Source organism: Ursus americanus, chromosome 1, assembly GCF_024610735.1.
Source record: "Ursus americanus isolate L20-20 chromosome 1, mUrsAme1.1.p, whole genome shotgun sequence".
NCBI lineage: Eukaryota > Metazoa > Chordata > Mammalia > Carnivora > Ursidae > Ursus > Ursus americanus.
In genome coordinates, this window is record NC_142127.1 from 66,461,925 (window position 1) to 66,489,580 (window position 27,656).

Here is a 27,656-nt window from a genome sequence, read left to right on the forward strand (position 1 = left end):
CAGCCCCACACACATCAAGTCTGACAGGCCGTTTATGGCTTTTGGCAGCAGAGTGAGGTCTGTGTGCAAGAATGGCCGATGAGGGAAACTCCGCAGAAGAATTTGGAGCAAGAACAGCCTGGCCTCATTGGGAAAGGACAGGTAAGGGAGCAGGAGCCCTGGATGTTTGCTCAGGAGGATGGCAACCTGAGAGAGGGCTATTGCTTACCCACAGAAGCACTTCCGGCATGCTCCCTCCCCCAGAAAATGGGAGAGCCCGTTGCTCTCCTCATGCATCCCTTAGGTCCCCAGCCCCATTGCTTGCCCAACAAATCTTCTATGAAGAGAAAGGGCAGACCTTTAGCATCATGAAGAATAACTTGGTACATAGAGAAAAGCAGTCCTATCACACAGCAGTTACTCAGGGGGCAGAGTCTGAGGTGGTCAGTTGTGTTTCTGAATGAAAAGTTTACCTTAAGGTGGAAACATACTCGGCATCTTTAATCAGTTCCCTGTAAAACAGGCACAATGGCATTTATTTGTGCCACCCAGATGTTATAAGGATTAATGAATGCGTTTAAAGCGTGGGCTTGAAATCAAAATGATTTCAACTTGAACCAAATGGAAGGCTTTTCCAGCAGGCATATATCTATCTGTGTTAAATACAAGGAATTTCCCTTTTTTCTCGCTAAAATTTAAAAACCCTAAACAACACAATGTTTTCAACCCTACTCTGTAACTCTAGTTATTGATGGCTGAAACAGTGCTCATAGAAATCTGTAAGACTTAGTAATTTCTTGCAGGATCTGCTTCCTTAGGGAAAAGTGCTCCTTGGCTATTTTAAGCAGTTCGTCGCATGTTCTCTGAGCGAGTCTACTGTCATAGCAACTGATTACCACAGAAAAGCAAGAAAGCGCCTTAAGTCAGAAGTGCTTTTCCTTCTCCTTAGTTTGGGAATCTTTGCTTGGCTCTTAGAATTAAGTTTTGTGACTCAGATATCTATCATGGAAAATTTCAGCTAATGAATGATAATTCTGTGGCAGTTTTTAAATTTCTGAAGTGCCAGATTTAATGGATCTTCAGATGCTGTGGTTTAGCGCTAAAGGTTGGGAGAGCACGTCAACCTGGATACCAGAGAATCATGACAGATGAATGGGAAAACCAACCCTGAGTCTGTGTAAATGTATTCAGAAAATTCAGATGAAAAAAAACCCCAGATCAGACAGAAATTTAAGGCTCATCCGGATTACCTTAAGTTAATTTAGTTTATTTATTGTGTGTGAGAGAGAGAGAGAGAGAGAGGCACACATGTGGGGGGGCAGAGAAGGGGGGACAGAAGGGCTGAGGGGGAGGAGCAGAGGGGGAGGGGCAGGGGAGAGAGAGAGAATCTTAAGCAGTTTCCACCTCAGCGTGGAGCCCACTGTGGGGCTCTGTCTCTCACCCTGAGATCATGACCTGAGCTGAAATCAAAAGTGGGACACTTAACTGACTGAGCCACCTAGGCACCCCTGGATTACCTTAATTTTAATGACATTATGGTTAACCTGATCCCATGTGGAATTATAAACTGATTTACGTATTCCAAAAGAGTCAGTAAACCAACCAACCAGTGGTCTAACAGAGCAGTCTCCCACAGTTAGACAGGTCTGAGGGAGAAAGCAAAGTTAATCCTTTGGGAGGAAATGTTTTAGTGGCTCTCAATGAATGAATGACAAAACAGTCAGCAGAGGGTGGGGCTGTGTAATGTCTCTTGTACAAGAACACAGTTAAGGAAGGTCTCCCCCATGATAGCTGAATTTTCTAAAGTTACAAAGTGTTTGTATAACATGGCCATAGACAAATCTATATATTCACCAAATCCATTAGACTTGGGAAAACACTTAACTTTACCTCGTTAAAAATAAGGGGGGGGGGGGGTGTTAAGAGAAAGGAAGTACACATCTGAAATCACGTATCTGAAACTCCTGGGGTCCAGAAGTATTTTGTAATTTAGGATTTTTCGGCTTTGGATGGGTAAAAAGGTAAATGTACCATACCGTATGTAAGACCCTGAGTGAGGTCTGGGCAGCACTCTGTGATAAAGCAAATTGATATTTCAGCAGTGAAATGTATGAAAATTCACACTGACTGTGATCAATGAAGATCACAAATAGCCTCGAGTCAGTTCAGGGCAGGTTTTGTTGCTAAATGAGGTTAGATCTGGCCAGGCTTTGATATCAAATGAGTTATAAAAAGTCTTTCATTTATCAAACCTCTTTGGACTTCAAAATTGGTGTAGAAGGGGTTGTTAACCTGTATGCTTTATGCAGTGGCTAACATGCTTCTCTGTCTCTACGCTGAGTAAGGCAGAAAGCATTACTGTCTAGAAGAGACAATAGCTGAATTAAGGAGAGGTAGAGCTACAAGTTAGTCAAGGGAAATGTGATATTTGGAAACATCTGCTTTCCCGCAGAATATTCTTTATGTTTCTAATAAAAACAGGAAGCAGAGTGGATGGAAGAACTTAGCTGTGTGATGGTGAGTCTTGTGTTATGTTGGCACAAAGGAGGGCTATCAGGACACACCTCTCCAAAATGGCGTGGTAAGAAAGTGAAATCGGGAACAATGAGATGTGTAGCTATGATAGGTGTGGTTATGTGACAGGCACGTTCCTGGAGAGGCAAAGAATAAGGAATTGCATATCAATGAACAGACATCCTGAGTTTAAACTTAATGCTGTTACTTGTTAAACCCATGTCTCACTGTCCCCATCTGTGAAATGGGAAGAGTAATGTCATAGGGTTGTTAGGAGTCACCAGTCAAATAAAACCTGTAAAATACTTAGCACAGTGACCAGTGCAGGGCTAGCAATAAAAAATAAAATAAAACGAAGTTAACTGTTTGTTACTACAGGTACAGATATAAATATCTCACTCACCCAGCGTGTTTAATTAACATCAGCCATGTCATGGGATTCCATGTAACTGCAGTGTTCTCTACCTGCAATATGCCTCTGATGGGGCCACCCTGATGAGGAAAAACACATTTGAGAGTTGTCTCTTGAACAGGAATCTTGCTTCAGTTATACTTTAACATAAGCAAGAGAGGGTTTTTGTTGTTAGAGGAACTGACTTCCCTGCTCTGACCCACTGCCCTAACCTTTCCACTTTCTTTTGTGTGATTGTGGTTTTAAATCAACCAGTGTATTAGGCCCCAGAATTCCGTTACAACCGAGTTCAGAAAACTATTTATTTTTCTTCTATAGTTTTCTGAATTAAACTTATTTCTTGGTTGTCATGTCTCATAACTCACAACTTTCTATGTATTGAATCTTGGGCTTTCTCTTGCCCCTTCACCATAAAGCTACATACCTGAAAGATGGCCAGCCTTTCCTCTTTTTTCCCCTTAATTTTCACTGCAAAACGAATTCACATACTTCGTTGACTTTTGTTTTGTGTGTGTGTGTGAAGTAAACAACTAAAGAGGGAAAATCTCTGGGCGCCTGGGTGGCTCAGTCATTAAGTGTCTGCTTTCAGCTCAGGGCGTGATCCCAGGGTCCTGGGATCGAGCCCCACATCGGGCTCCCTGCTCTGCTAGGAGCCTGCTTCTCCCTCTCCCACTCCCCCTGCTTGTGTTCCCTCTCTCACTGGCGGTCTCTCTGTCAAATAAATAAATAAAATCTTAAAAAAAAAAAAGAGGGAAAACCTCTTGTAAACTTTCATAATTTTAGCGACTCCATCCTACTTTGCAGGGATAATTGGTGCTAACCATCGGGGCTGTGTTCTTCCAAACAGTGTTCTGTGTACAATATGTAAACATTCAGATCCTATTGCCGGGGAGGAATTTGCTGTAGATTGGGCAGGGATGCCATTCTGTACATACTGTTCTGCAGCTTGCTTTTTTCCCTGTCTAACCATGGGCATCCTCTCCTATTGTTATTGTTCCCATTATTTGTAATAAGTCACACTCTTTTAAACGTAATTGTATATAATTATTAACATATTCCTTCATTCACTGAAGTAATATTTACTGATCATGGAAATGAGGAAAAGATGTGTTGCCTGCTATGTGAAATGCAAGGTCGTAAGAGACACAGTTTTGGTCCCCTGGATGGTTATAATCTGGAAGGAGAAATAAGACAGGGACACATGTAACTACATATTAAGTAGTACAGAATTTGTAAATTTAATTTTGGTACCCTGTAGTTCAGAAGAAAGTAAATTAACTTTTGGAAGGGCTGGTCAGGAAGGGTTTCTAGGAGATTTTGGATTTAAATTGCATCTGAAAAGGTTGGTTGGATTTCAACTGATGTAAAAGAGGCAGAAAAAATACCTTTCACCGAATCTCTGAGAGAAGAGAAGAAAATACAGGATATATTTTAAAGAGGGCCATACTCCAGATGCACTGATTGTAAAACACCTCCTGATTTCAGAGATATTAAGAAGTGGGGGTAAATGTACAAACTAAATCAAGAAAATATAGTATTTGGTTAATTTGACTGGAATGGCAGATTTCCAAAAGGTAAAACTGATAGAAAATTCTGGAAAAATAAATGGAAGCCAGATCATGGGGAGTCTTGAATGCCAGGGGAAATCTGAAACCTTGCATATAATTTGCTTCTAGATTCTTCTTTTCTTCTTATCACAAGCTATTAGAATTTAGAAGGAGACCAGATACACTAGTCTTAAAACATAAAAATCTATATTCTGGAGTATTTATTCAAATGATGCCTTTAAAACTGTTGGTCCATTTTGGCAGGCCCTCCCATTACAGACTGTTTCTTTTTTCCATAAAGAGATAAACATTTTACATTAATTTACTCATGTGCCAGGCACCAAGATGTCAGTAATGAACAAGACTGTCTCACCCTCGCATGCTCATGGCCTGGTTAATGAATTTCCAGTACCATCTCCCCACTTCCCAGACATCCGTGTGAGATTTGGCTGGCCTATCAATCATTAAAAATATCCATCGCCTCTGATGTCTTGGCCTTGTTTCTTGTTTGTGGTTATGATTTCCTGCTTGCTCTGATGAACTGTGACTTCTTGAAAGCCCCACACCCCTTCTTAACACCTAGGGGACTTTTTTCCCACTGAGCGCTTTTTTTTTTATTCAAAGCAGATCTATTTACAAATGAGCCTTTATTTTTTAAAGCATCTCTGTAACTATTTTACTAAAGGAAAGAATATTGGTTTTCAGATTCCCTTGATGTCAACAAGGACAACTACAATGGAGGTGATGATGGAACACAGATGGAGTTAGCAACGTGCCAGGTATCCCCTACAGATGTTTATAACAACAAACGCACATGGAGGAAACCTCTACTTGGGTCTTAGAATTAGGCATGAAGCTCAGTATAGGATTTTTCATTTTCTTGAGGAACTGACCCCTTTACTGTGATGAAATGTCCCTCTTTAGCCCTGATAATATTCCTTCTTATGGAATTTGTCTGCTGTAAAATAGCTGTTCTAGTAGCCTCCAAGATGATCCCCAATGATCCCCACCCCCTGGTATAGACACTCCTGTATTGTCCTCTTTCCCATTGTACCAAAATGGGTCTGTGTGGCTAATAAATTATGGTAAAAGTAAAGTTATTTCCCTTCTGGGATTAGATGATAAAAGTCTGTGACTTCTGTCATGGCCCTCTCTCTTACTCTCTCTCTCTCTCTCAGAACACTTCCTCTGAGGGAAGTCATGTCATGAGCAGCCCTATGGAGAATCCAAGCAGTATGGAGCTGAAGCCTTCTGCCAACCACCAGTAAGTGGGTTTGGATGCAGATTCTCCAGACCCAGCCAAGCGTGATACCTAGACTGGGGGAGACCGTGAACAAGAGCACCCAGCTAAGCCACCCCCAGATTCCTGATACACAAAAACTATGAGATAAGTGTTCGTTATTTGAAACGGCTACATTTGGGGTGATTTGTTACACAGCAATGGATAACTTATACACAATTTTCCTTTGATTTGTATTTCCATGGTGTTTTTGAGGGTCCCAAGAACCACCCTAAGTTTGATGATTGGCCAAAAGGACTCAGAAGACTCAAGAGAAGTTTACGTTCACAGCTAAAGTTTACTATGGTAAGAGATAACTGAGTAAAGAAGCAGGGAAGATATTGTCACTGGGCAGAGTTCAGACATGTTCAGTATAGGCTTCAGAGCCTTTCGACACAGGCCACACATGACGTGCTTTCTCCCCAACAGCAACTGATAAGAGCATGTATGGAATGTGTCTCACAGGGAATCCTGCTGGAGTCTTGGGTCCAAGGCTTTTTTGGTGTGCTGGTCACATGAGCATATCTTGCTATGCAACCAGCCATGGCCACTGAAACTTAAAACCTCAACGGTGAAACTAGCTGCATATCATTAATTTTGATATTCGTGCAAAGCAACTTGACAAGCTAGTCCAGCCCAGCCCATTGTTCCAGGTGTACACAAACAAAATCCTCATCTGACCTCTAAGGGCCCTATTCCCAGTGGTTGGCCAAGGGTCATTCATGGTTCTAGATTCTTCTGGAGATATGGAAGGAGTAAACAACCAGATCTGTTTTGTTAACCCTTTCCTCACTAAAGGCGGCCGTCAGTTAGCATCAACTGCCAAATATGTAGACGAATTCAGAAAATTCCAGCCCCCAGACTCCAAATCTTCCAACTTAGGCCCCCAAAATTGCGAAGCAGAAACAAGCATTCCCCACTGTGCTCTGGCAGAATTCCTGATTCACAGAAACTATAAGAAGCAATAAATGATTATTGTTTGAAGTCACCAAGTTTTGGAGGCAGTGTGTTATGCAGCAAGAGGCGAATGATGCAGGGTAATATTTTCTTGTTTCTTTGAAAATCTGGCATTTTAAAAAAAGGATTTTATTCATTGGAGGGACAGACAGAGCATAAGCAGGGAGAGGGGCAGAGGGAGAGGGAAAAGCGGACTATCCATTGAGCAGGGAGCACGGCAAATCTGGTCATTTTTTACTGAATGCCCAATGTGAATTTTATGTTTTGGGGCACTGGATTTTGTTGTATTTCATTAAATAGTGTTAGATTTAGTTCATTGTTAGCTAAGTTACTATGAATTTGTAGAATCCTTTTGAGGACTGTTTTTAAGTTTGTTAAGGTGAGTCCAGAACAACCTTTAGCTTAGAGCTAATTTATCTCCACTACTAAACTGATAAATTTCTCAGCACTATTTCAGAGATTGGCAAACCCTTTTGGTAAGGGGCCATATGTAATATTTTAGGGTTTATTGGCCATATATAATCTCTGTTACCTGTTTTTCTTTGTGTGTATTTTACAATTCTTTTAAAAATATACAAATAATCCTTAGTTTGCAAGTTTTCAAAAACCATCTGTGGGTTTGATTTGGCCTATGGGCTATAGTTTGCCAACCCCTGTCTCATCTAATGGCCTTTGCATTCCAGTCTAGAACATGAATTATTCCCAGTCCTGTAGGAGTTCCAAAAACTTTTCTGCTTACTCATTCTCCTGGTTCTTTCCCCACCCCCCGCACCATGGCCTCTCTGACCTCTGACTCTCTTTCCGCACTCAGTAAGACCGCGGGCTCTGTCTAGGTTCCCTTTCCCCACATGGCAGCCTGGATATGGCCTCTAGAAATAAGCTGGCTCAATGGCAGGACTCACCTCCTTTACCCCTCTCCTCTCAGGGATCACAGGCTGTGCTTCCTATTTTTCAATTTCTTGAAAAGAATTGTTTCATATGTTTTCTTTTCTAGCTGATTCAGGTGGGAGGTTAAATTCAGCCCTTATTACTCCATCTTGGGAAGAATCTTTATTCATTCTTGAATTAAGTTATTATCAATGCTCGTGTTTTTATTTGCGTACAAATACTTACTCCTATGTGTTGCTTTCTACCTATATAGAGCACAAATTTCTAACTATCTAGTTCTGTTAATGTCTTTATTGTTAAACACAGAACCGTATCCACACACATGCAGATGATCACAAATGCCATCAATAAAAGCTGTACGTCAGTGACCCTAGTCCTACAAGGTTTGTAGTTGGGACAAATCTTAAATGATCCAGCTGATCTGAGTCCAACTCTAGACCTTTATGGAATTTCCTTCTTCAACATCCTTAGTAGTAAACATATACTTCTGAAGGACACATTCCACTTTTTAAGATAGCCTATTTCATTGTTGGACAGCAAGTAATTGTCAGACATTATAATGAGCTAAAATGTAATTCTTTATAACAATGACTTTTCAGTTTTTACTGAATTTGTGTTTAATCTATATCCAGAGGACCTTTTCTTATCAACTCCTTTTAGCCCCCGTTGTGCATTTTTTAAAAAGATTTATTTATGTATGTATTTGACAGAGAAAGAGAGAGAGAGCACAAGCAGGGGGAGTGGCGGGCAGAGGGAGAGGGAGAAGCAGGCTCCTGCGGGAGCAGGGAGTCCAACATGGGGCTTGATCCCAGGACGCTGGGATCACGACCTGAGCCAAAGGCAGACGCTTCACCGACTGGGCCAGCCAGGTGCCCCTCGTTGTGCAGTTTTGATTCAGTCTCCAGATATGTATTGTGCTAGGCTCTGTGCTGAGCTTGGGCGTGCAGGGGTGAGAAAAGGAAGGTAATGTCTCTGTCTCACGCATCTTTTAGTTCAATGGCAGAAGTGGGAGCGTAATAAACAATTGTGCAAATACGGGCGAAATTACGGTGCGCCGTGTGCCACAAAGTATGGTGCAATGACACTGCATAGATGAGACGGGCCTGATCAGGGAGGGCGGGGAGGACGGTCTTGAGGGAGTATGAGTTGAGATCCAAAAGGCAAGTCGGAGATAATCTGACAAAAGGGGTGAGAGCTTCCAGAAAGAGGGAGCAGCCTTGTGAAAGGCATGAGGGCAAAAAAAAAAGCAACTGGTGTTAAATCTAAACGCAGGACTTCCAGATGACCCTCTTAAATGCTCTGCTTACTCAACGACTACACTCAGACTCAGAAATACCACTGTGTTACCAAAAACACATTTCTGATATTTTGGGCATATTTCTAGGGAAGCAGATTATATTTTGATGCAAAAATACTTTGGATTGCCCTTTGCAGTATTACTGTCCCCACCTTAGGTTTTGTGGAACTTGAAGCTTATACGTTTGGGGGCCCTCTTTAAGACAAAAAATACAAGTACTGGACACAGAGTTAAGTACAGGGCTTGGAAAAGGCCCTTGCAGTTGAGAGGCCCTGATTTGATGCTTCATTAATTTCAGGGTAAATAAATCCACCTCCTGCCTTGAGGTATTCAAAGGGTGCATAACCACTAATTGGTAATGTTATCGAGGGAGTTCAGTATGTTGTGTTGAAATCTGGACTCGAAGATTCCCCAAACACAAAGATTTTGTGTGTATTTGGCTCTGAAGCTTGAGAAGCAAAGAGGTCAGAGTTTGACTTTTTGTAATCTTCACCCCCCAGCTGTTTGTAGGATGAATTATCTGACAGCCAAACGATGGTGCCATGTTTGGACGGACGAGATGGGTGTGGGTGTGGATATGTTTCTTCACAGGTTTTTTTGTTTTTGAGAGGAATAGAGGGTTGGGGAAGGGGCAGATGGAGAAGGAGAGAGGATCTTAAGCAGGCTCCATGCCCAGCGGGGAGCCCCACCTCACAGCCCTGAGATCATGACCTGAGCCAGAATAGAGTCTGACTCTGATTCGGAGCCACTCCGGGGCCCTGTGGGCATGTTTCTTTTCAGTGCTGAATTAAATGCATTGAAAGTTCAATGTGTAGCTTCAACCCCCAGCCGGTTGGTTTGTTCTAGCACCTAGATCTCAAGCCATAGAATCTGAGCTAAAGAGGTTTCTGAGTCAATGCCTGGGTTTGATTCCCATACTAACCAATGTGTGTATGTGGGGAACATGTCAGGAGTGGCCCAGCGATGGCTCCTCCACCCTCCACCCCAACCAGTCCCCTCATACCCAGTTCTGCTGGGAAGAGGAGGATCGAGGAGAGGACGTGGAAGTTTTCGTGCATGGTCCTCTTGCCTGCTGCGTCCATTGTCTGCATCCCTGTCAGAAGGCAAGGAGGACACTTTGCAAATAAACTCATCTCCCCCCCCGAACGAACACAAGCAAAAACAGAACCCTCAGAATCAATGACTCTCTGAATCATTATTATAAAGCAGGAATAATATTAACAACAAGAAAATAATAACAGCAGCACCGTGACCCAGGTGCTTTTGCATTCCCAGGCGAGCTGTGTGGGCGGAGCATAAAGCTCTTAGCAAACTTTAATTAGAGCTCGGAGGTAGGAGAGTTATGTGGCTAAAGTTCCTGCCATTCTGGTCGCCAGAGAAGTCAAATCAGGCGAGGCTAAGTGGTCGATCTGTGGACACCTGGCCATGCTCATCTGTGATGGCTTTTCCAGTCTGTCAGGTTTTTCGCCATCTGACTTGTTAGCAGCTCTGCCAGGCCCTTGCTCGCAGCTGCTCAGGTTCCGAGCTGAGGTGCTAATGTCAGCTCGTTGCCCCGAGGCTCAACCCCGCCAAGTCTGGACCTGTTTGCTTTTTTTGGAGTGAGTCTGTAAGGGACATCTCTGAGCCCGGGGATAGCAGTCCTGGAGCCAGGCAGGCTCTATGTGAGCATTTGGCAGGTGCGATGTGCGAACAAAGACAGTACTTTTCAGTAGGAGATCGTTGACTGCATGGCCCCACGTTGGTTTAAGTTTTTTCTACTTTAACATCTAGAAACAGTTTATTTTTGCTATTTATGTTTTCTTAGAAACATTTATGTATTCTTAGAAACCACCACTTTTAAGAGGACTGGAAAAGTTTAGGGCTAGTCAGGGAATAAGAAATAAAGTCTCCTTGAAGATTTGTGAAAACTTGGAACTTCCCTGTCCTGGGTGTTCCTCACCCCACTCAGACTTCTGGGGTGCCTTTGTGCCCCCCGAGGACGGGGCAGTTCTTCCTCAGGCTGGGAGCTCTGGGATCAATGATGACCTAAATTCAGTCTCGGCCAGTTGGGAATTTCCCAAACACCCACAGTTTCCATTAATATTATCCATCCACACATACGTTGATGCAGATCTGCCTCAAATCTATGTGATTTCTTTTGTCCCAACAATCAGGGGAAGGGGCGATATTGTCTTATTAGACAAAGAGTGATTGTCTTTTATTTACCCTAAAACAACCCTTTTCAAACTCCAGTGGCCTTCGTTAGGTCTGAAACTCTGGGGTGTGGAGAAGCAGCCCCTTCCACCCAGACTTCACGTGCATAGTTTCGAACGCTATGATTCTACTCCTTCTCACTCCCCTTTGCCTGGTCTCTCTCTTCATTTCTTAGTCCCTTCTTTCCTTTTGCATTTTCATTGTCTTTCTCTGGGCCTTTTCTCTTTCATTGATGCCTTTCTTAAATTATTGAAATCAGAATTTCACATACACATTCATCTTTCATTGTGGTTTTTGTCTGAGGGTACCTTAACAATTTACCTTTATGCTTTTTACAAAATGTTTTGTGTATAAAAAGTCCCAGTTTATGGCTTTTTTTGGGGGGGGGGTCTAATACATTGATTTAGGAAAGAGGTGATGATGACTCCTGGTACTCTTCTTAGATTTTAACTGATAGTTCAGAATTTATCTTCCTGTAGGTGAGATATTTTCCCCCTCAAATTCTTAATTATTCTTGTGTACGTGGAAGCTCGTTCCTCCTTCTGCTTGCAGTGTCCAATCATCTCTTCTATGAGTTGACACTGTACTACCTAGAAAACCATTGTTATGAATAATTTACCAACAGTTTAAATAAAAGAGTGGTCCTAGGCCATGTGCTTGGCAAGGGTAGCTTCTAATATTATCTACTCCAGGTGTTAACATTGGGACACTATGCTGTGGAGACAAAAGCTGCTGGGTTAGTGTCTCGGTTTGCTAGGGCTGACATACAAAGTACCACTGACTGGGTGGCTTAAACAAAAGAAATTTATTTCCTAACAATTCTGGAGGGTAGAAGTCCAAGATCAAGGTGTCACCAGGGTTGGTGTCTTTCTTTCTCTCTCTTTTTTTAAGATTTCATGTATTTATTTGTCAGAGAGAGAGAGTGAGGACAAGCAGGGGTAGCAGCAGGCAGAGGGAGAAGCAGGCTCCCCGCTGAGCAAGGAGCCCTGCACAGGACTCAATCCCAGGACCCTGGCATCACGACCTGAGCTGAAGGCAGATGCTTAACTGACTGAGCCACCCATGTGTCCCAGGGTTGGTTTCTTTCGAGGCCTCTTTCCTTAGCTTGTAGATGGCCCTCCTCTCCCTGTGTTTTCACATTGTCTCCTCTATGTGCATCTGTGCCCTGACCTCTTTTTATGAAGACCGAGCCATTGCATGAGGGCCCACTCTAGTAACTCAGGTTAATTTAGTGATCTCTTTAAAGACCCTATCTCCAAATATAATCAAGGTCTGAAGTACTGGAGATTAGGGTTTCAATATATAAATCTGGGGGCAGGGATACAATTCAGCCCCTAAGAGTATATTATCAACCCCTCATGTAGATGCCAGATTCCTGGCAACAACAATTACCTCCAAAACATAGCCCCAAACCCTCAAAGTCTACAAAAGTCAGCCTGTGGAGCCCTAGGAGGGCCAGATGCTGCAGGCCCCTCTCTGACTTTACAGACTCTTCGTAACAAATGTAAACAAGCTGCTTATCTGATTCCCCAAGCACCAGCAGACCAGCATGCAGAGTAACCGCCAACCAGAAAAATCCACGCTGCGAGGGGCAGATGTGCCAACCGCAGCAGGAAGTGGCTAGAGCCCCGAAGAGGCAGCAGCAGAACCTTAAAAGGACAAAACTGTATTGTCACTTGCCACGCGGTGTGCTGAGAGCAGGTAACAGCAATGCCTCTGAATTGTCAGGAGTAGGCAACATGACTGTCAAAGACCTAGAGTAGAAGCCCGTGGAAATTTTCCCATTAAATGTAAAAATCGGGCATTGGAAGGAGATGAACTTCGGTTGTTAGAGCAATTCACCTATGAGAAATGAAAATTTCCCAGTTCTACTGGATACATGCTCCTTTCTATAGATGGCAGACAAGGTCCTGCTTGGAATTCATGAAGATGTTGCTGTAATCCTGAACATGAGTGAGTGAAAAAAAGCTCTGGGTGCTTTCCTATCCCAGTGGTCCGCAGGTGGACACTTAACCTCCCAGTGAGGCTTGACAGTCACTGAGATTCACTCACAGGTTTCAAAGAAGATGTTCATCTGACAACTTTAACTTAAGCCATACTCCCTGAAGTGTGCAGTGGATTAATATTTTAATAACTTTTATAATGCTTTTATGAATAGTGCAGTTACATGACATTGGATTTTGTGTGTACATGTGTTAGACATAGCGATACATGTAGTGGAAACACCGAAACTGCACTACAATTTTTATAACCCTGCTTTGGCATGCCTTCATGCTTTGGTAAACCAGAAGCCTCAAAAGTGGGAGTGACCGAGTACTTCTGAGCTCTGAAAGGCCCTGCCCCAGCGTGTGCTCTGTGCTCACCCTCCTCTGAATCATCTCCTCTGGTTCGAACCTCCGGCCCCTGGCCGTGTTCTGCCTCCTGTCATAGTTCTTAATGAAGCTGTTTCATCTATCTTACAGGGTTGTGGGCTTAATTCCCAGCAGCCATCCCGCCCATAGTAAATGTACCTGGTCTTTGTTTTCTACTTGTTAGACCATTTGGGACCTCTGTAGTGTTTGTTGCATGTTGCACATACCTTCCACGGTAACCCTCAGGACTTCCTTATGCTCAAAGGAAGATCACCCAGAATGCTTTGCTGGAGAGTTTGTACAGCTCACTGTGGTATTGTGCTGGCAAATAGTGAACAACTGCTTGTGTTCAATATTGGTGAGGGGGGAATGCCTGACCCTTTGTGTTTGCTAGTTCTAGACCTCCCTGGACATGGAGTCAGCAGATGAACACAGTTGGCTCTTGCTGGTCAGTCAGACTTCAGAAGGTTCCAGCACACGTCTGGCTCACAGCCCAGGGCTACACTATTTTGTAAAGAATGGCTTCTTCACCTGCACAAGGCAAGCCTATGGCACATATTCACTAGACCGTCTCACTTGCAGCTTTGCCTCCTCTCAGTCCTTCTTCACTAATCGCACAAGCTCTTGACAAACTCTGAAATAGCTTTAAAACCATGAGCAATGAGTCATAAAATGGATCTACTCAGAAGTTTTAAGGGTCACTAATATGAAGGCAGTTCAAAATTCTCAGAATCTGTAATGTGTACACACAGGCTGACTTTGGCATTACAGTCATTAACCCTCCAAAATATTTTTTTCAAGCATTTGCTCAATTCCCTACCCTTTTGCACACACACACTTATTAGACATGTGCTAAAGTGTCTGTGACTCACAGTTTTCATCAACGAGAGGTAATGATGCTACAAATAGTTGGGCAGTTTCGAAAACGTTAAACATAAACTTGCCATATGACCTTGCAATCCTACTCTTAGGCATCTACCCAAGAGAAAGGAACAGATACGTCCATATAAAAAAACATGTATGAGAATGTCCACAGCAGGTTTATTCATAATAGTTCCAAACTGGGAAAAATCCAAATGTCTATCCACTGGTGACTATAGACACAAAATGCAGTATGCCCGTACGCTGAAATATTCTGCAGCGATAAGAAGTAAAGGGGTAGGACACGTGGTACAAGGCTGGAGAGCCCCAATGATGCTGTGCTAAGCGGAAGAAGCTGGACACAACAAACCACATGTTGTAAGATTCCGTTTATGTGAATTTTCTGGGAAAGGCCAATCTATGAGAGACAAAAAGCAGAACAGTGGTTGTTTGGGGGCAGGGGATAGAAACCGGGATTGACTACAAATGGACACAAGGGTTCCTTTCGGAGTGATAGAAAGTTTGCTCATTTCATACGACTGTAAATTTACTAAAAATCATGCGTATGCTTTAAAATGGGCGAATTTTATGGCATGTAAGCAACACAACAAATAAAAGTCTTTGCTAATTCTGTGTAGCTGTTGGTTTCCCCTGCCTGTTTACAGATCCCCGTGCAGCTACATGTCACCCAGTCACTTCTTTTTCTTGGTAGATGAGGAGAGCGGATAAATATGTTGCTGGAGGAAGCAGGGGCCGGATCACGCCGGACAAACCCATAGATGCATTGACAGCTTTTTTTTCAGCGGCAGGCATGCTAGCTACAAGGTCTGCAGGCAAGGACATGGCTTAGTCATTGAGTTAGCATCCTTCCTTTCATGCAGTTGGCCCTGGGAGGGAATGACGTTTCTGGGGAGGAGTCTGTGCCTCTGTCGTCATCGGCATGCTGGGGGAACTGTACTGAATGTAGAGTATTGCACTATCTTGACTCCAGGAGACAAAGACACTCCTTGTTAAATGGAAGTTAGTCTTACTTAAAGAATGAGATCGTTTCTCTGACCACTAATCTCTTTCTTATCAAATGCCCTCTCTTTGGGCCATAACAGAGCAGATAGCCAATGGGGAAACTTCTGGTTTTAACTTGGGCTTTTGATGTTGCTTAGTAACTGAAACTTAGTATCTGTTGAACAGCAACTCCTTCCCTCCCCCCAGACCTTGGCAACCACCATTCTATTCTCTGTTTCTACAAATTTGACTATTTTAGACACCTCATGGAAGTAGAATCATGCAGTATTTGTCCATCTGTGTCTGGCTTACTTCATTTAGCATAATGTCCCCCAAGTTTATCCATGTTGTCACACTGAGCAGAATTTCCTTGTTTTTAAAGACAAAATAATATTCCATAATATGTCTATACCACATTTTCTTCATTCATCTGTCATGGACATTTAGGTTGTTTCTGTATCTTTGGTTGTTGTGAATAATGCTGCAATGACCATGGGAGGGCAGATATCTCTTTGAGACCCTGATTTCAGTTATTTTGGATGAATACCCAGAAGTGGGATTGCTGGGTCATATGGTAATTCTATTTGTAATTTTTTTGAGGAAGCTCCATACTATTTTTCACACCAACTGCTCCATTTTACATTTCTAGCAGCGGTGAACGAGGGTTCTCTTTTCTCTACCTCCTCGCCAACAGTTGTTATCTTCCATTTTCTTGATACTGGCCATCCTAACAGGTGTGAGGTGATATCTCAGTGTGGTTTTAATTTGCATTTCCCTGATGATTTGTATTTGCCCTTCTATTACTAGTGCCTGGCAATGCCTAGAACACAGCAGATGTTCAATAAATATTTGTTGAATCAGTGGATTGAGTTGTAAGTAACACCATCTTTAGTACACACATAAATGAAGAGTCAGCGTGAGCTATGGTGGAGGAAGTGGGGGAGTGTGGAGTTAGTGTCTATGACACAACAGCACAAGGTCCCCAGGCTGGTGGGAGTCCCTCTGGTTTCATATTAGAAGGCTGCCAAAAATGGCTGGGACCTCAGGACTTAGAGAAGTTCACCACCAGGGGAAAAAAAAATAGTGTTTTTAGAAGAAGCTAAATGAAAACACTTTGCACAATCCTTTAAAAATCATTATCTTAAATATTTTCATTTTCTGAATGTTTGTGTTCTGGAGCAAAGCCCAGGAATGTTGTGTTTTGTTGGGTTTCCAATGCCACCCAGCCTTCAAGGCCCATCTCAAGCATCTACCTCCACAGTTGCTTTTCCTGAATCTCTCACTTATTGTAGCACAATTTTTTTTCAACAGATACTTGTGTTTCCTCCCTCCTTTGAATCCTCATAGCTCTTTGCACTTTTCTTGCCACTCACCCTACTCCACTCCTCCTTCATCTCCTGGGACAGCTCCCTGCTCTTACCTAATCCAGCCTTCTCCATGGCAAGTTCCAAGACAGCAGCATCCTTGTGTCCCATGGAAACTGACACTTGGTACTAAACATTTGTTTAATTGGACTGACTACTGAAATCATTTGATTAGTATCAGATTACTTTTTTTAGGCAGGGAAGACAACTGTTGAAGTGGCTTAGGGACCCTAGGTACTATATAAAAATAGCTCCATTTCTAGAAACTAGTGTCTATGCATATTTGCTGTGATTCAATTTAAAAACAGAAAAGCAATATTTTTTCCCAAAAAACCTTTATCAACTTGACAGATATAGAAGGAATATTTTCAGTTGAGCAGGTTTATCACAACAATGCTTAATTTCAGGAAGGAAGACAGGCAGAACTACGGTGAAGTTCTGGTTTGTTTTGTTTTGTTTTGTTTTTTGATTGTTTGATTTTTACTATAAAAATATGGAATCAATATTTCATGCTGGTGAATGATATTTATAAAATGTTTTGCCCCGTATGGATATATCCCCAATTAATATTTTATATGAACAAGGCAAGCTTAAGAAATCAATCTGGACTTCCGTTTGTTTCATAGTATCTGTAAATAGTTTCAGTGTAAGGCTTGCTCAATATTTGCCCAAAGTCCTATCAGCATGAGCGTTTCTGGAAAGATTATGGTTTTCCTTCTGTCTCTACGTGCCATGATGGAGGCAGCCACATCAATTGGGGGGTATTTGTGTAAGCTGGATTCTAATCTTGACTTTGGCAATAAACAAATGTGTAATCTGGAACAGTCACTTGAGATAACAGCCTCCTTATCTGAATCTGAATTATGAGGGAAGTGGACATCATGATTTGCCGTCAGCAGGTTGTAGGATTTCCTGTTCTCTCCTCATTTGCAATGCCCATGGCTGAGGCTCTTTGGTTCACTTCTTTTTTTCCTTCCATGCAGCTGCACCCAACCACTTGCAAAAGAACCAGGATCAAGTGTCTGGAGGCTGAGTGATGGCCAGCATGGACAGGAAGGCTTTGATACCACGCTTGGGTTGGGCCTGCAGGGAGGGGCCGGCAGGTGAGGAGACATGGGCACAGGCAGGAGAAGTCACAGGGAGAAAGGGTCCTGTATGCTCAGCATTTTGGGGCAGAGTGTAGACAAGGGGGTGAGGACAGAGGGAACCCGCTGGGCTGGGAGAGCTGTGCTCAGGTTGATGGGGTTCCAACCCCATCAAGTCTTAGAGCTGTCACTAGGAGGCTTGGGTCCTTGGACAAATACACCCTCTGTCCCCAAATCCATAAACACCAGGATAGACTCCTAGCAGCCTCATTAAGGGCCAGTCCTGGTTTAAAACCTCCTTAATATTCTAGGGTAAGTAAATATCAAGCAAGGATTAGATCTCTTAGGGTGAAAGGGCATGAGAACACTGTGAATCTGGAGTGCAAACAGGCCCCCTCTCTACCCTCTGTGCACCTGAGAAAGGTCCTGTGAATAAGGAAGCACACGGGACCTTCTTTTTCTTTCTTAGTTGGAGCTCCTGTAAGCCCACCTTTGCTCCACCAGGTTCTGCCACCTGGAGGGTTTAGCTCTGCTCCTGGGCTCATTTTCCAGGGCCTCCAGGCTTCAGGATTGTGTCCTGACTCCCACTAGCAAAGCTGGACATCAGGAATGCAGGCTAAATGCCTCCACTCCTTTCTTTCAGTCTGGTTGCACCATTCTTTAAAGTTGGAGGAGGAGACAGTCACAAGGAGGAAGCAAATGGGAGACACAGCTTATGCTGCTTTCTGATTTTGCTCAGGAAGGGCTGGGCCTTTCCTCCACTGTTTAACAGACTAAAATAAGAAGGCAACAAAAAGGCAGTGCAGTGGCATTTGGCAGCCTGGGGTGTATGTCAGGAGAACCCTGTGCAGTTCCATTTCTTCTTCAAACTCGTCTGCCTTGGCTAATAGTTGTGCAATCATGACCTGTACATCACGCCTGTTTGTCTTGTCTCAGATTTATTTTTAAACCTTCCTGGCAAGGTAGATATGCTAATATTTCCTGAAACATTCTTTACGGATCCCCACGATTAGGCTTCTTTTCTATTAAAGAAAAAATTCTTTAAAGTCTATATCTAATATCTCAAATGATTATTAAAGAAATCTTACTGCTTTGCTCTCCCTACCAATCCAGATCCTTGTTCTGCTTCTGCAGGACACGTTTTATTTAGAGTCAGGGTGTTGTCGAGAATGTAAACCCCTACATCACTCGATCCCCACTTTGAAAAAACCTGCAGTAGAATTTCCCTTAGACCTAAGCACCAGAAACTTTTTATTTCCTTTTAACTAGTACATTTTTACAGATGATAATGTGATTCTTGTAACAATTACATTTCTTTTCCACTTTGGCACAGCTCAAGTATAGTAATTGTGTCAAACCCTGCAGCATGTGGACCAATTTTCAGATTGGTCTCATCACTACCTGTGTGTGTGTGTGTGTCCTGGTTTCAAAGTTTCAACTGGACAGGTGAATTTATGAGTGTTCATAATGTCTCTTTTTGCCATGTCTTTATTTTGTAATCTTTGTGTGTGTTGAGTAACATAACGTTTTTTTTCATACCGAGAGAAAATTAACAAAAGAACTTAAATAATAAACTAAAGCATGGAAGAAAATATGTGAAAATTCTGTCTCAATGAATTCCCCTATTAATAGAAATTTTGTTGTTTTAACCTAATCTACTTTTGTTGGCCATTTACATCATTCCATTGTTCTTGAACAATCCTTTCCCCCAACTTTTCAGTATTGTAAGAAGCAAAGAACATAAGTAATTAGCTTAAAAAAAAGAAGGAACCAATTACGACAATCAGATAAAAATGCTTACAACGCACAGAGAGCCAGTCACCTCGTGGTATACACACCAAGATCCCCAACACTAAAAGAAGCAGTCATTGCGGCTTACTCATTTTCATATAAATATTATTTTACCCATTTGCCTATTGACCAAATTACTTTGAAACTAATACCTAAGCACACTTTATATTTGGTCAAATTGTATTTGGTGAAATTTCATTTAGCCAAATTGTTTTCGGTCAAATTATCTGCTGTAGTTTGTGAAAATTGAAACGTCTTAGCATTTCCAGTCACGGCTTGATATGCTGATAATTCACAAAAGTGCTGGACACTGAAGCAAAGAGAATGCTTCATCCGTTCTGAAAGCCAGCTCAGTCTACCTTCTGGAATAAGCCCACCACTCCATATAATGGCTTGTTCCAATATTTCAGAGACAAGCAAGAGTTCCATTCTGCAGTGAGGAGTGTAAATGCTCCAACAGGTAGGCGGCTCTGATGGAAGTTGGGCAAACAGAAACTAGAACAAGAATAAGCTAGTCCCCTTTTCCATCCCTTCAGGTGACCAGTTAGGCCATAACGAGCCTTGCGGCTGCTCTGGCTATAATTGACTTAAGACTTTCTACCTGGTTCTAATGCAAGAAAAGAGCATGTTACGATCTCATTAAAATCTGAAGTGACACTAAAACTTTGCAATAAAAAAACTTCATCCTTCAAGATGTTGAGTTTCCAGGGAAGTTGTCACAAAGCTAAATGAATGATGGAGACTTCTAGTGGATGTAACACCCATGTTCACAGCATCTTGCCTTTTGTACACAGATGAGAAGCAGGGAAAGTTACAGGCTTAGAGTTTAGTTTCCTAAATGGCTAGTATGCAAAGGTGACTTGGAGAAGATAATTTAGAGTCTTTTTTGTTGTTCATAAAAAGTCTTTCTGAGCCACAGCACGATTCTTAAAAGCCTGCACATCCTGATGCTGGGATTTCAAAGTCCTTTTGCCTCTAGTGTCGAAACACTCTACCTTCCCCCAGCACAGTTTTAGAGCTATTTAAAAACAAAATCAACGACAACAACGACAACAACAACAAAAACAAAACCCCATCTGTGTAGACCTAGCAGATCTGCGGATTGGAAAACAGCCCTGGAATCTAGGGTCCTGTCTCAGCTATGCAGCTCAATTCCTGAGTAGAATGGGACAAGGCATTGATCGCTTTGCTCCTTAGTTTCTCTATCCATCTAGTCATCTATCCCTCTCAGAGATAATCATTAAACACCAGGACCCTGTGGAGACAAAAATAAGTAGAACCTGGTTCCTTTATCAAGATCCTTGGAATTTAGGTGAAAAGACAAAAATCAAAGATTATAATGCAGTGTGGTAAGTATGGCGTTGGAAGTGTGCACAGAGTGCGAGGGTAGCAGGGAAGTAACATCAGATCCCACCTGGAAGTGGGGAGGAGAGTCGGGGACCACTTGGAAGAGCTGATGTCTTCTGGAAGCTTGAACTCTATAACATGAGAGGGGTCCATTCGTTGATCTATAAGAACAGGTCTCTGTATTCTTATGTTAATTGTAGAGCCGCTCATTTGAGCTCCTCATATAGGGAGAAGCTTTCTAGAGCTGCAACAAAAGGAACGAAAGATAGAAATAAATTTGCCTAATTTACCCATGGCTGTGTACACACTAAAGAAAATATTGGCTCCCAGGATCTTCCTGTCACTTATTCACCTACAGTCATTTGAGGGCTAACTGGCCTTCATGCCAAGCCAGTCACCTCTACCACTCCTCCCCTTCCTTCATCCAACAGCTCCTTCCTCTGAACATTTCCTTGTAATAAGCTGTATAATCTTTTTTCTCTAGGTGGAGTCATTCAAGTGCTTTAATATTCACACAGAAGCAACCACCAAACTTTGTCTTCATTTATGGGTACATGTAGCCTGAAAGTTAGTTGTTCGCTAAATATCTCTGGTTACCATTTGACTTTAATTTAAACAATACTTCACTTTTCTAAAAGTGATCTGCTTCAAATCCGAACTAATTATAGACATGGTTGCAAATCTACAAAAATTGTTTAAAAATCATAAGCAGATAAATCATTTCAATCTCTAGCATACATTGTTGGTTCCCTTCCCAGTGTCTACTTTTTTCTCTTCTTTTTCCTAAGAGAATTCCAGTTTGGTCCAGGGTGGATGCTAGTTAGCCCAAGTCAATCCCATGAGTTCTAGCCCCCTAGTCAGAGGTTAGTTTGGGCAAGGCGATTCTGGGCCGGGAGGGGGAAGTTGGCTGATTTGGGGTAGGGTAGGTGTGGAAAAGGTTTCCTTCCCCTAAAAGAGACATAGAAGGAGATGCTGTCTCCTCTTTCTTGGAACATTGCTATGTCTGGGATGTGCCTCTGGAACCACTACAGCCACATTGCCACCAGCTTGGATGAAGCCAAGTGTGGAAGAAAGCAGATCGGGTAGAACTACCCAGGAGTAAAACTGGGCCTGCAGTGTTGTGCCTGGACTCTGTCCTCCTTGGGACCTCTTTGTTCTATGACACAGTATATTGCCTTATTGCCTAAGCCACGATCACTCGGGATTTTCAATTATTTGCAGCCCAAAGCATCCTAACGAATAGGCAAGCATGCACTGAAGTTTATGCACTCTGTTCCTAGAACAGTACGTCAGGCATTGAGTTCTAGGAAACAGGCTTATCTGATTTCCCAGTTCACGGCAGATAGAAATAGCATGTTAGAAGAGGAGAAAGGGGCTGTGAGAAGCAGGCAGCCAGACAGGGAAGGAAGAGAAGCCAGTAGCTTGGACGGAGCAGTGTGGGATTATTTAATGCAGGGCAAACAAGTCCTCCCACCCCCCAGCTCACATGGGTGTCAGAGTACATCTCAGTGACTAATCTGTAATGATAACCACGTGTCATCAAGGCAAGTGTGCTTTCTGTTTCGTGTATTCTGTTTTCAATGGGGGATGAGGCTGATTAATATTCTTAAATATTTCTTCTTAAACAGGGAAAAGGTTAAATGATTAAAGGGATAAGCTTATCTGAAAAGGCACACAGAGAACAAACTCCCTCCCTTGCTATGCTCAATTGAGGAGTGCCATCCATATATGCAAATAGAATCAGTTAGAAGTTTGCTTCATCCAGAGAAAAGGGAGGACAAAAAATGCCGGAGGATTTTGATGGCTGCGCAGAGCAGCTCCTCTCTGCTTGGGTCCCCATGAGAAGCCGCAGCGGAGGAGAAGCAAAGCTGGTGCCGAAGGACCTGGTGCTGCTCTTCTGCAAGTTCCTTCACTTCGGTTCAATGGCTCAGCGAGCCTGGCTAAGCTGTCTCCTCAGAAGCCTGCCAGCAGGAAGTAAATAAGCTGCTTGACTCTCCTCCTAGAGGGGGCTGAGCGCTTGTAATTAAAATGTAAATAATTCTCCGGGCCAACAGCTTGTAAACAAAAATGACTGGAAAGATCACAAACACTAAAATTGCACCACGCAAAACAGGTTCTAAGTCTTTGTCTGCACACAGGCTAAGCCCAGCAGTTGATTTAGTTGCCTCGGTGAGAAATAACTCAAAATAAGTCCTTTGCCACTGTGTAGGGGAAACCAGCTGGTTGCCATACTCCTCTGACTCCAGGGTCTAAAATTGAGGGTGGCTTGTTTCCCCAGTTCCCTGGGGCCTGGACAACTCAGAACACAAGCGTTAAGATGAGCCCAGGGCTTCTCTGCACCCAGCTGGCGGATCTGTGGCCCCACCCCCTCCCACCGCGTGGACTGGGAGAGCAGCCCCACGCCGCCCCGCCCGCAGCTGTAGCCCAGCCTAGCTCCCGTTCGCCTGCCTGTCCTGCGGGGGGCTCCGGGGCTCTGAAGCAGATGTGCTGTCCCTACGGGGCTCCGCCCCTCAGGATGTTACTTGGGTTTTAAAATTATCCTTTGTTTGAGGAGTACCCTGAAACTTAAATAATATGCAAATATAAGCTAAATAAGGTGGGAGACAGCCTAATACTACATTTTCTAATTACCATCAAGTATGCATGCAGCTTTTACGGAGTAGGTACTCATAATTTTTAAAAACTAATAATAAGTGATTTATCAACCTGAGTACTATATAAGGGAAATACATAAAGAATGAAAGAATTTTATTAAGAACGAAACAGACTATTTGGTTTCCAGAGGCATTTTCCACCCTCCTCCTACTGTATTGCCATTCATACTGATATTGTTACTGGAAATTATAATTATAATTATTATTATTTTTAGCCAACATTTTTGGATTGTGCTAAATGCTTTACATTCGTAGTTTCATTTTATTATCAACAGCAAGCATACCGTTATTAAACCCATTTTACAGATGGAGAAAATGAGGCTTAGAGATGTAAGGTCATTTACCCGGAGACATAGCCTGAGGCAGTGGTGGAATACCAGTCAAATACAAGTCTGTTTTGATGCCAAAGACCTAAGCACTGTGTAGTTATTGACTATAGTCGTACGGAATTTTTCCAAGATTTTCCCTAGTTTTTTAAACAAAGGGGAGTTAAGAATCTCTCACTTGCATTCTAATATGTCGTTTTAAAGGTGAGAGTAGGCTAGAATCATGGTTAATATGCAGAAAATGGTGAGAAATTATGTATGCTCATGAAGTGTCTCATATGTTTGTCACAGCAGAGAAAAGACTGAGACGTGATTTTAGGGTTATCGAAATGTAATTGAGTCCAACGGTAGAGGCCAATCAACTGGTGGGCTTAGCATTTGTGCAAAGATTTAGGACCTGTTTTGCGTGGTGCAATTTTAGTGTTTGTGATCTTTCCAGTCATTTTTTTCTTCAAATTCAACATTTTAAATAATTTTCATTAAACAATTTTCAATAAATTAAATAATTTTCCTTAAATGCTTACTGGATTTTTAAAGTTCATAAAAAAAAAACAGATTTAAAAGTTTTTCTTACACTCTACATTCATTTTTATTTTAGACTCATTCATTTGGTTAGCATTTATTGCTTTCATAATGTCTAAACAATACCACGGCTGCAGTGGAAAGTTAGGACACCGGAGGCTGGTCTTCATACACCCAATCTCAGCGTGTCCCGCTTCCATTCTTGATTACCCAGTTTGGGTTCACAAGGTGAACCGGACACCAGGTTTCACTTTGGTGATCTCCAGGTGGGTCCCACCTGCACTGCCTTTGGATGTATAAGCTAGTTCAGGTGCTTATATTTTAGAGTACTGTTTCTCTATATTAATTTACATGTGTATACATATGGCTTGGGTAGCATGTATACATTACAAAATACATGCTTGCTATTTCAGCAGTACGTGCTCCGGGGGAAAAAGTATTAAATAACAAGAAGCATAGGGGCACCTGGGTGGTGCAGCTGGTTACGTGTCTGACTCTTGGTTTCGGCTCTGGTTGCGATCTCAGGGTCATGAGATGGAGCCCCACATCAGGCTCCGTACTCAGCGGGGAGTCTACTTGAGACTCTCTCTGCCCCTCTCCCTGGCCACCCCACTCTCTATCTCAAATAAAATAAATAAATCATCAAAAAAAAAAAATAACAAGAAGCATAGGAAGATGAAGTGTAAAATTTCAGAAATTTTACCACCAAAGATAATTGTTTTTTAAAGTTTAGTGTTTTGCCTTCCATGTTTTGGAGTCGACTATTTTGTTTGGAAGAGTTCTTGACTCTGTCTCTGCCATGTTGGGGGGACTTTTTCTTTCCTTCATTAAAAAAAATTAATAATTTATTTGAGAGAAAGAGTGTGAGAGAGAGATCATGAGCAGGGGGTAGGGGTAGAGGGAGAAGCAGACTCCCCGCTGACCAGGGATCCCGATGCGGGACTCGATCCTGGGACCCTGGGATCATGACCTGAGTAGAAGGCAGATGCTTTACTGACTGAGCCACCTAGGCACCATCTTTCCTTTGTTTTTTTATCGACCCTGTTCTGTTCAATTTGATTCCACTTCCAGGAGTTTCTCCTCTGGGTGGGGCCCTATCCCACTGACTCGTGGCCTCAAACCCACTATTTTGTGGCTCTCCTTGCCTCACTCTTTCAGATCCCCAGTTGCTTCTTCTATCTTTTCATGCATGCATTGTCCGTGGTGGGCCATTACCTACTTTACTTCGTGGTCTGTGGAAGTATCTTGTGCCCAGTTTGGTTGCATACATTATTTATGGGTTTTTGGTTTTTCTATTTAGTTGGTCTCTTTCTATGTAGAAATACAGAAAGATTCAAAAAACTATGTCACTGTTATTTCCATCTTCCTAGAATCTCCTTCCACTCTTGTCTTCCTATTTTGAATAACAAGGTAAAGCTAGCTACGGAACAAAATCAATGCCATCCTTACGTGGCCCCAGACAAAGAAGTAATGCTCTACATGTGATATGTTTGTCAGCCTTGGCTGCATATCAGCAGGACCTCAAGAGCTATCAAAATGCTGATGCCAGGGTCCTAACCCCAAGAAACTCTGATTTAATTGGTCTGGGATTGTGTGTTCCCCAGGTGGTTCCAATGTATAGCCAAAGCTGACAACCAGTAATAATAAGAAAAAATGATTTTTTTAAAGTACTTCAAAGTCCTTAGCAATTTACTGAGGATAAATCAGTTACTTTCTTTTCACAGAGATTGTGACCTGCAAGATCAATGTAAACCTTGAACTTTCCATCTCTACTCCAAAATGAAGAAGATCTGCCTGAGAATGAAGCGTACAGAGGAAAGTGCTGTTGAGAGATGGAAAGAGAGAGTATCCTGATAACACTACTGATAGAATTTTTAGGGGTCCAAAATATAATACCCCTCTTTGCCTAAATTCAGAATAAATTGAGAAATAGATGTAGAGGTCAGGTAAATGGAGATGAAATAGGTTCATTACTGAGAAGCCGACTGAGCCCATGCCTTTGGATTGCCGCCCCAAAGAACTTTCTAACACCTCTGCTCCTTCGTTAATTTGATTTACAACCAGTCACTGGCATGGCTGGAATCTTTAGGCTTTGCCTGCCACTGCGCACTGCTTAGCACAAGGTAGGAGAGCAGACTGGAAGACAGATAACCTGATCAGACAGAACGAAGGGCACCGGAAGAGCTGCACCATGCCCACATGCCGGATCCTCTTCCCAGGTCCCCAGGCCATGGCTCATGGTTTGGTGACATGAGTTTCTGCTAGATTTTAACCTCCACTTGTCCCCTTGGACCTGCAGGCCCAGATCACGTCTGCCGGAGACGGATGTGAGGGTTTTTCTCCTGTTTGCGCATCAGGAGAGAGTAGCCATTGTTTGAGCCCCTGGATCCAGCTGCATACGAAGCCACTTGCACTCCTGAATTTCCCAATAGTGATCAAATAAATTATCTTTCTTTATTAAGTTCCCCTACCTGCTCACACCTTTTGCAAAAAGGTCCTTTGGTTATTATTCTTTTTGTTCTTTGTCACGTCTTTACCCATTGACCTCCTGACTGGTAGCAGACCAGCCATGTTTCATTGACACAGGAATACCCTCACTGGCACTAAAATGCTCTCAAGAGAGCTGCCACAGTCACTTTTAAATATATTTACGATACAAAAGTCAAAACCTTTGAATGTTTTGCCCAAGAGGAAATCTTCACACACCCTTCCCCCAACAAATACAATGTTTGGCTATATATTCAAGAGAAATCAATTTTTCGGAAGAAGTAGCCCCCCTCCTTTTTCTGATTAGATTAACAAGAATCATAAAATGCCAACATGTAGGTAGGAGGAAGTGTTTGCTCTTCTCAGAATCCTCTGAATGGTGAGAACACATTAAACAACATACTATCGTTTTGCTGTACACATTAAACTTACACAGTGCTATATGTCAATTACAGCTCAATAAAACTGAAAAAAAAATACCTACTCGATTTAAACTGTAAATATTGTCTTGAAATATTACATTAAAAAGGAGCTTGAGGATAAAGTAGGGTTTTTGGAGGGGTGGGGATAACGTGCTATGGCTCCCTGTGTACTATTCTCACCTGAGTATATTATTTTTCTCTACATTTCCCCCCTCTTTTTTTCTCTTTAACCAAGGAAAAGAATCTAAAATGTTATATCTAATCTCTATTTTTTTCATTACCTATCTACTAACTTCATTTGATATTAAAAGAGTACGAAACATAATTGAAATTACTTTTTGGAGGTATATTTTAAATTGTACTGATGTGCTGCTAGGG

General features: G+C 42.4%; 1 protein-coding gene across 2 annotated transcripts; it reads left to right on the plus strand.

The window, feature by feature from the left end:
* LOC148110786 (uncharacterized) lies at positions 1-27,451 on the plus strand. Of its 2 annotated transcripts, none has more exons than XM_087862206.1 (5): positions 1-141; positions 5,158-5,231; positions 5,631-5,716; positions 5,948-6,037; positions 26,094-27,451. In XM_087862206.1, exons 1-4 carry the CDS (start codon positions 72-74, stop codon positions 6,024-6,026), a joined length of 309 nt encoding a protein of 102 aa, XP_087718332.1. In that variant the 5' UTR covers positions 1-71; the 3' UTR covers positions 6,027-6,037; positions 26,094-27,451. The 2 variants fall into 2 exon arrangements, with proteins under 2 accessions (XP_087718332.1, XP_087718328.1); XM_087862202.1 differs by lacking the exon at positions 26,094-27,451 and adding an exon at positions 17,628-19,282.
* Positions 27,452-27,656: the final 205 nt, after the last annotated feature.

Bases quoted from the DNA above. Each gene is read 5' to 3' on its own strand.
- LOC148110786 (XM_087862206.1), top strand. From the start codon at position 72: ATGGCCGATGAGGGAAACTCCGCAGAAGAATTTGGAGCAAGAACAGCC. The intron at 5,232-5,630 runs GTATCCCCTACA...TCTCTCTCTCAG, and splicing joins TGGAGTTAGCAACGTGCCAG to AACACTTCCTCTGAGGGAAG. The intron at 5,717-5,947 runs GTAAGTGGGTTT...GGTGTTTTTGAG, and splicing joins AAGCCTTCTGCCAACCACCA to GGTCCCAAGAACCACCCTAA.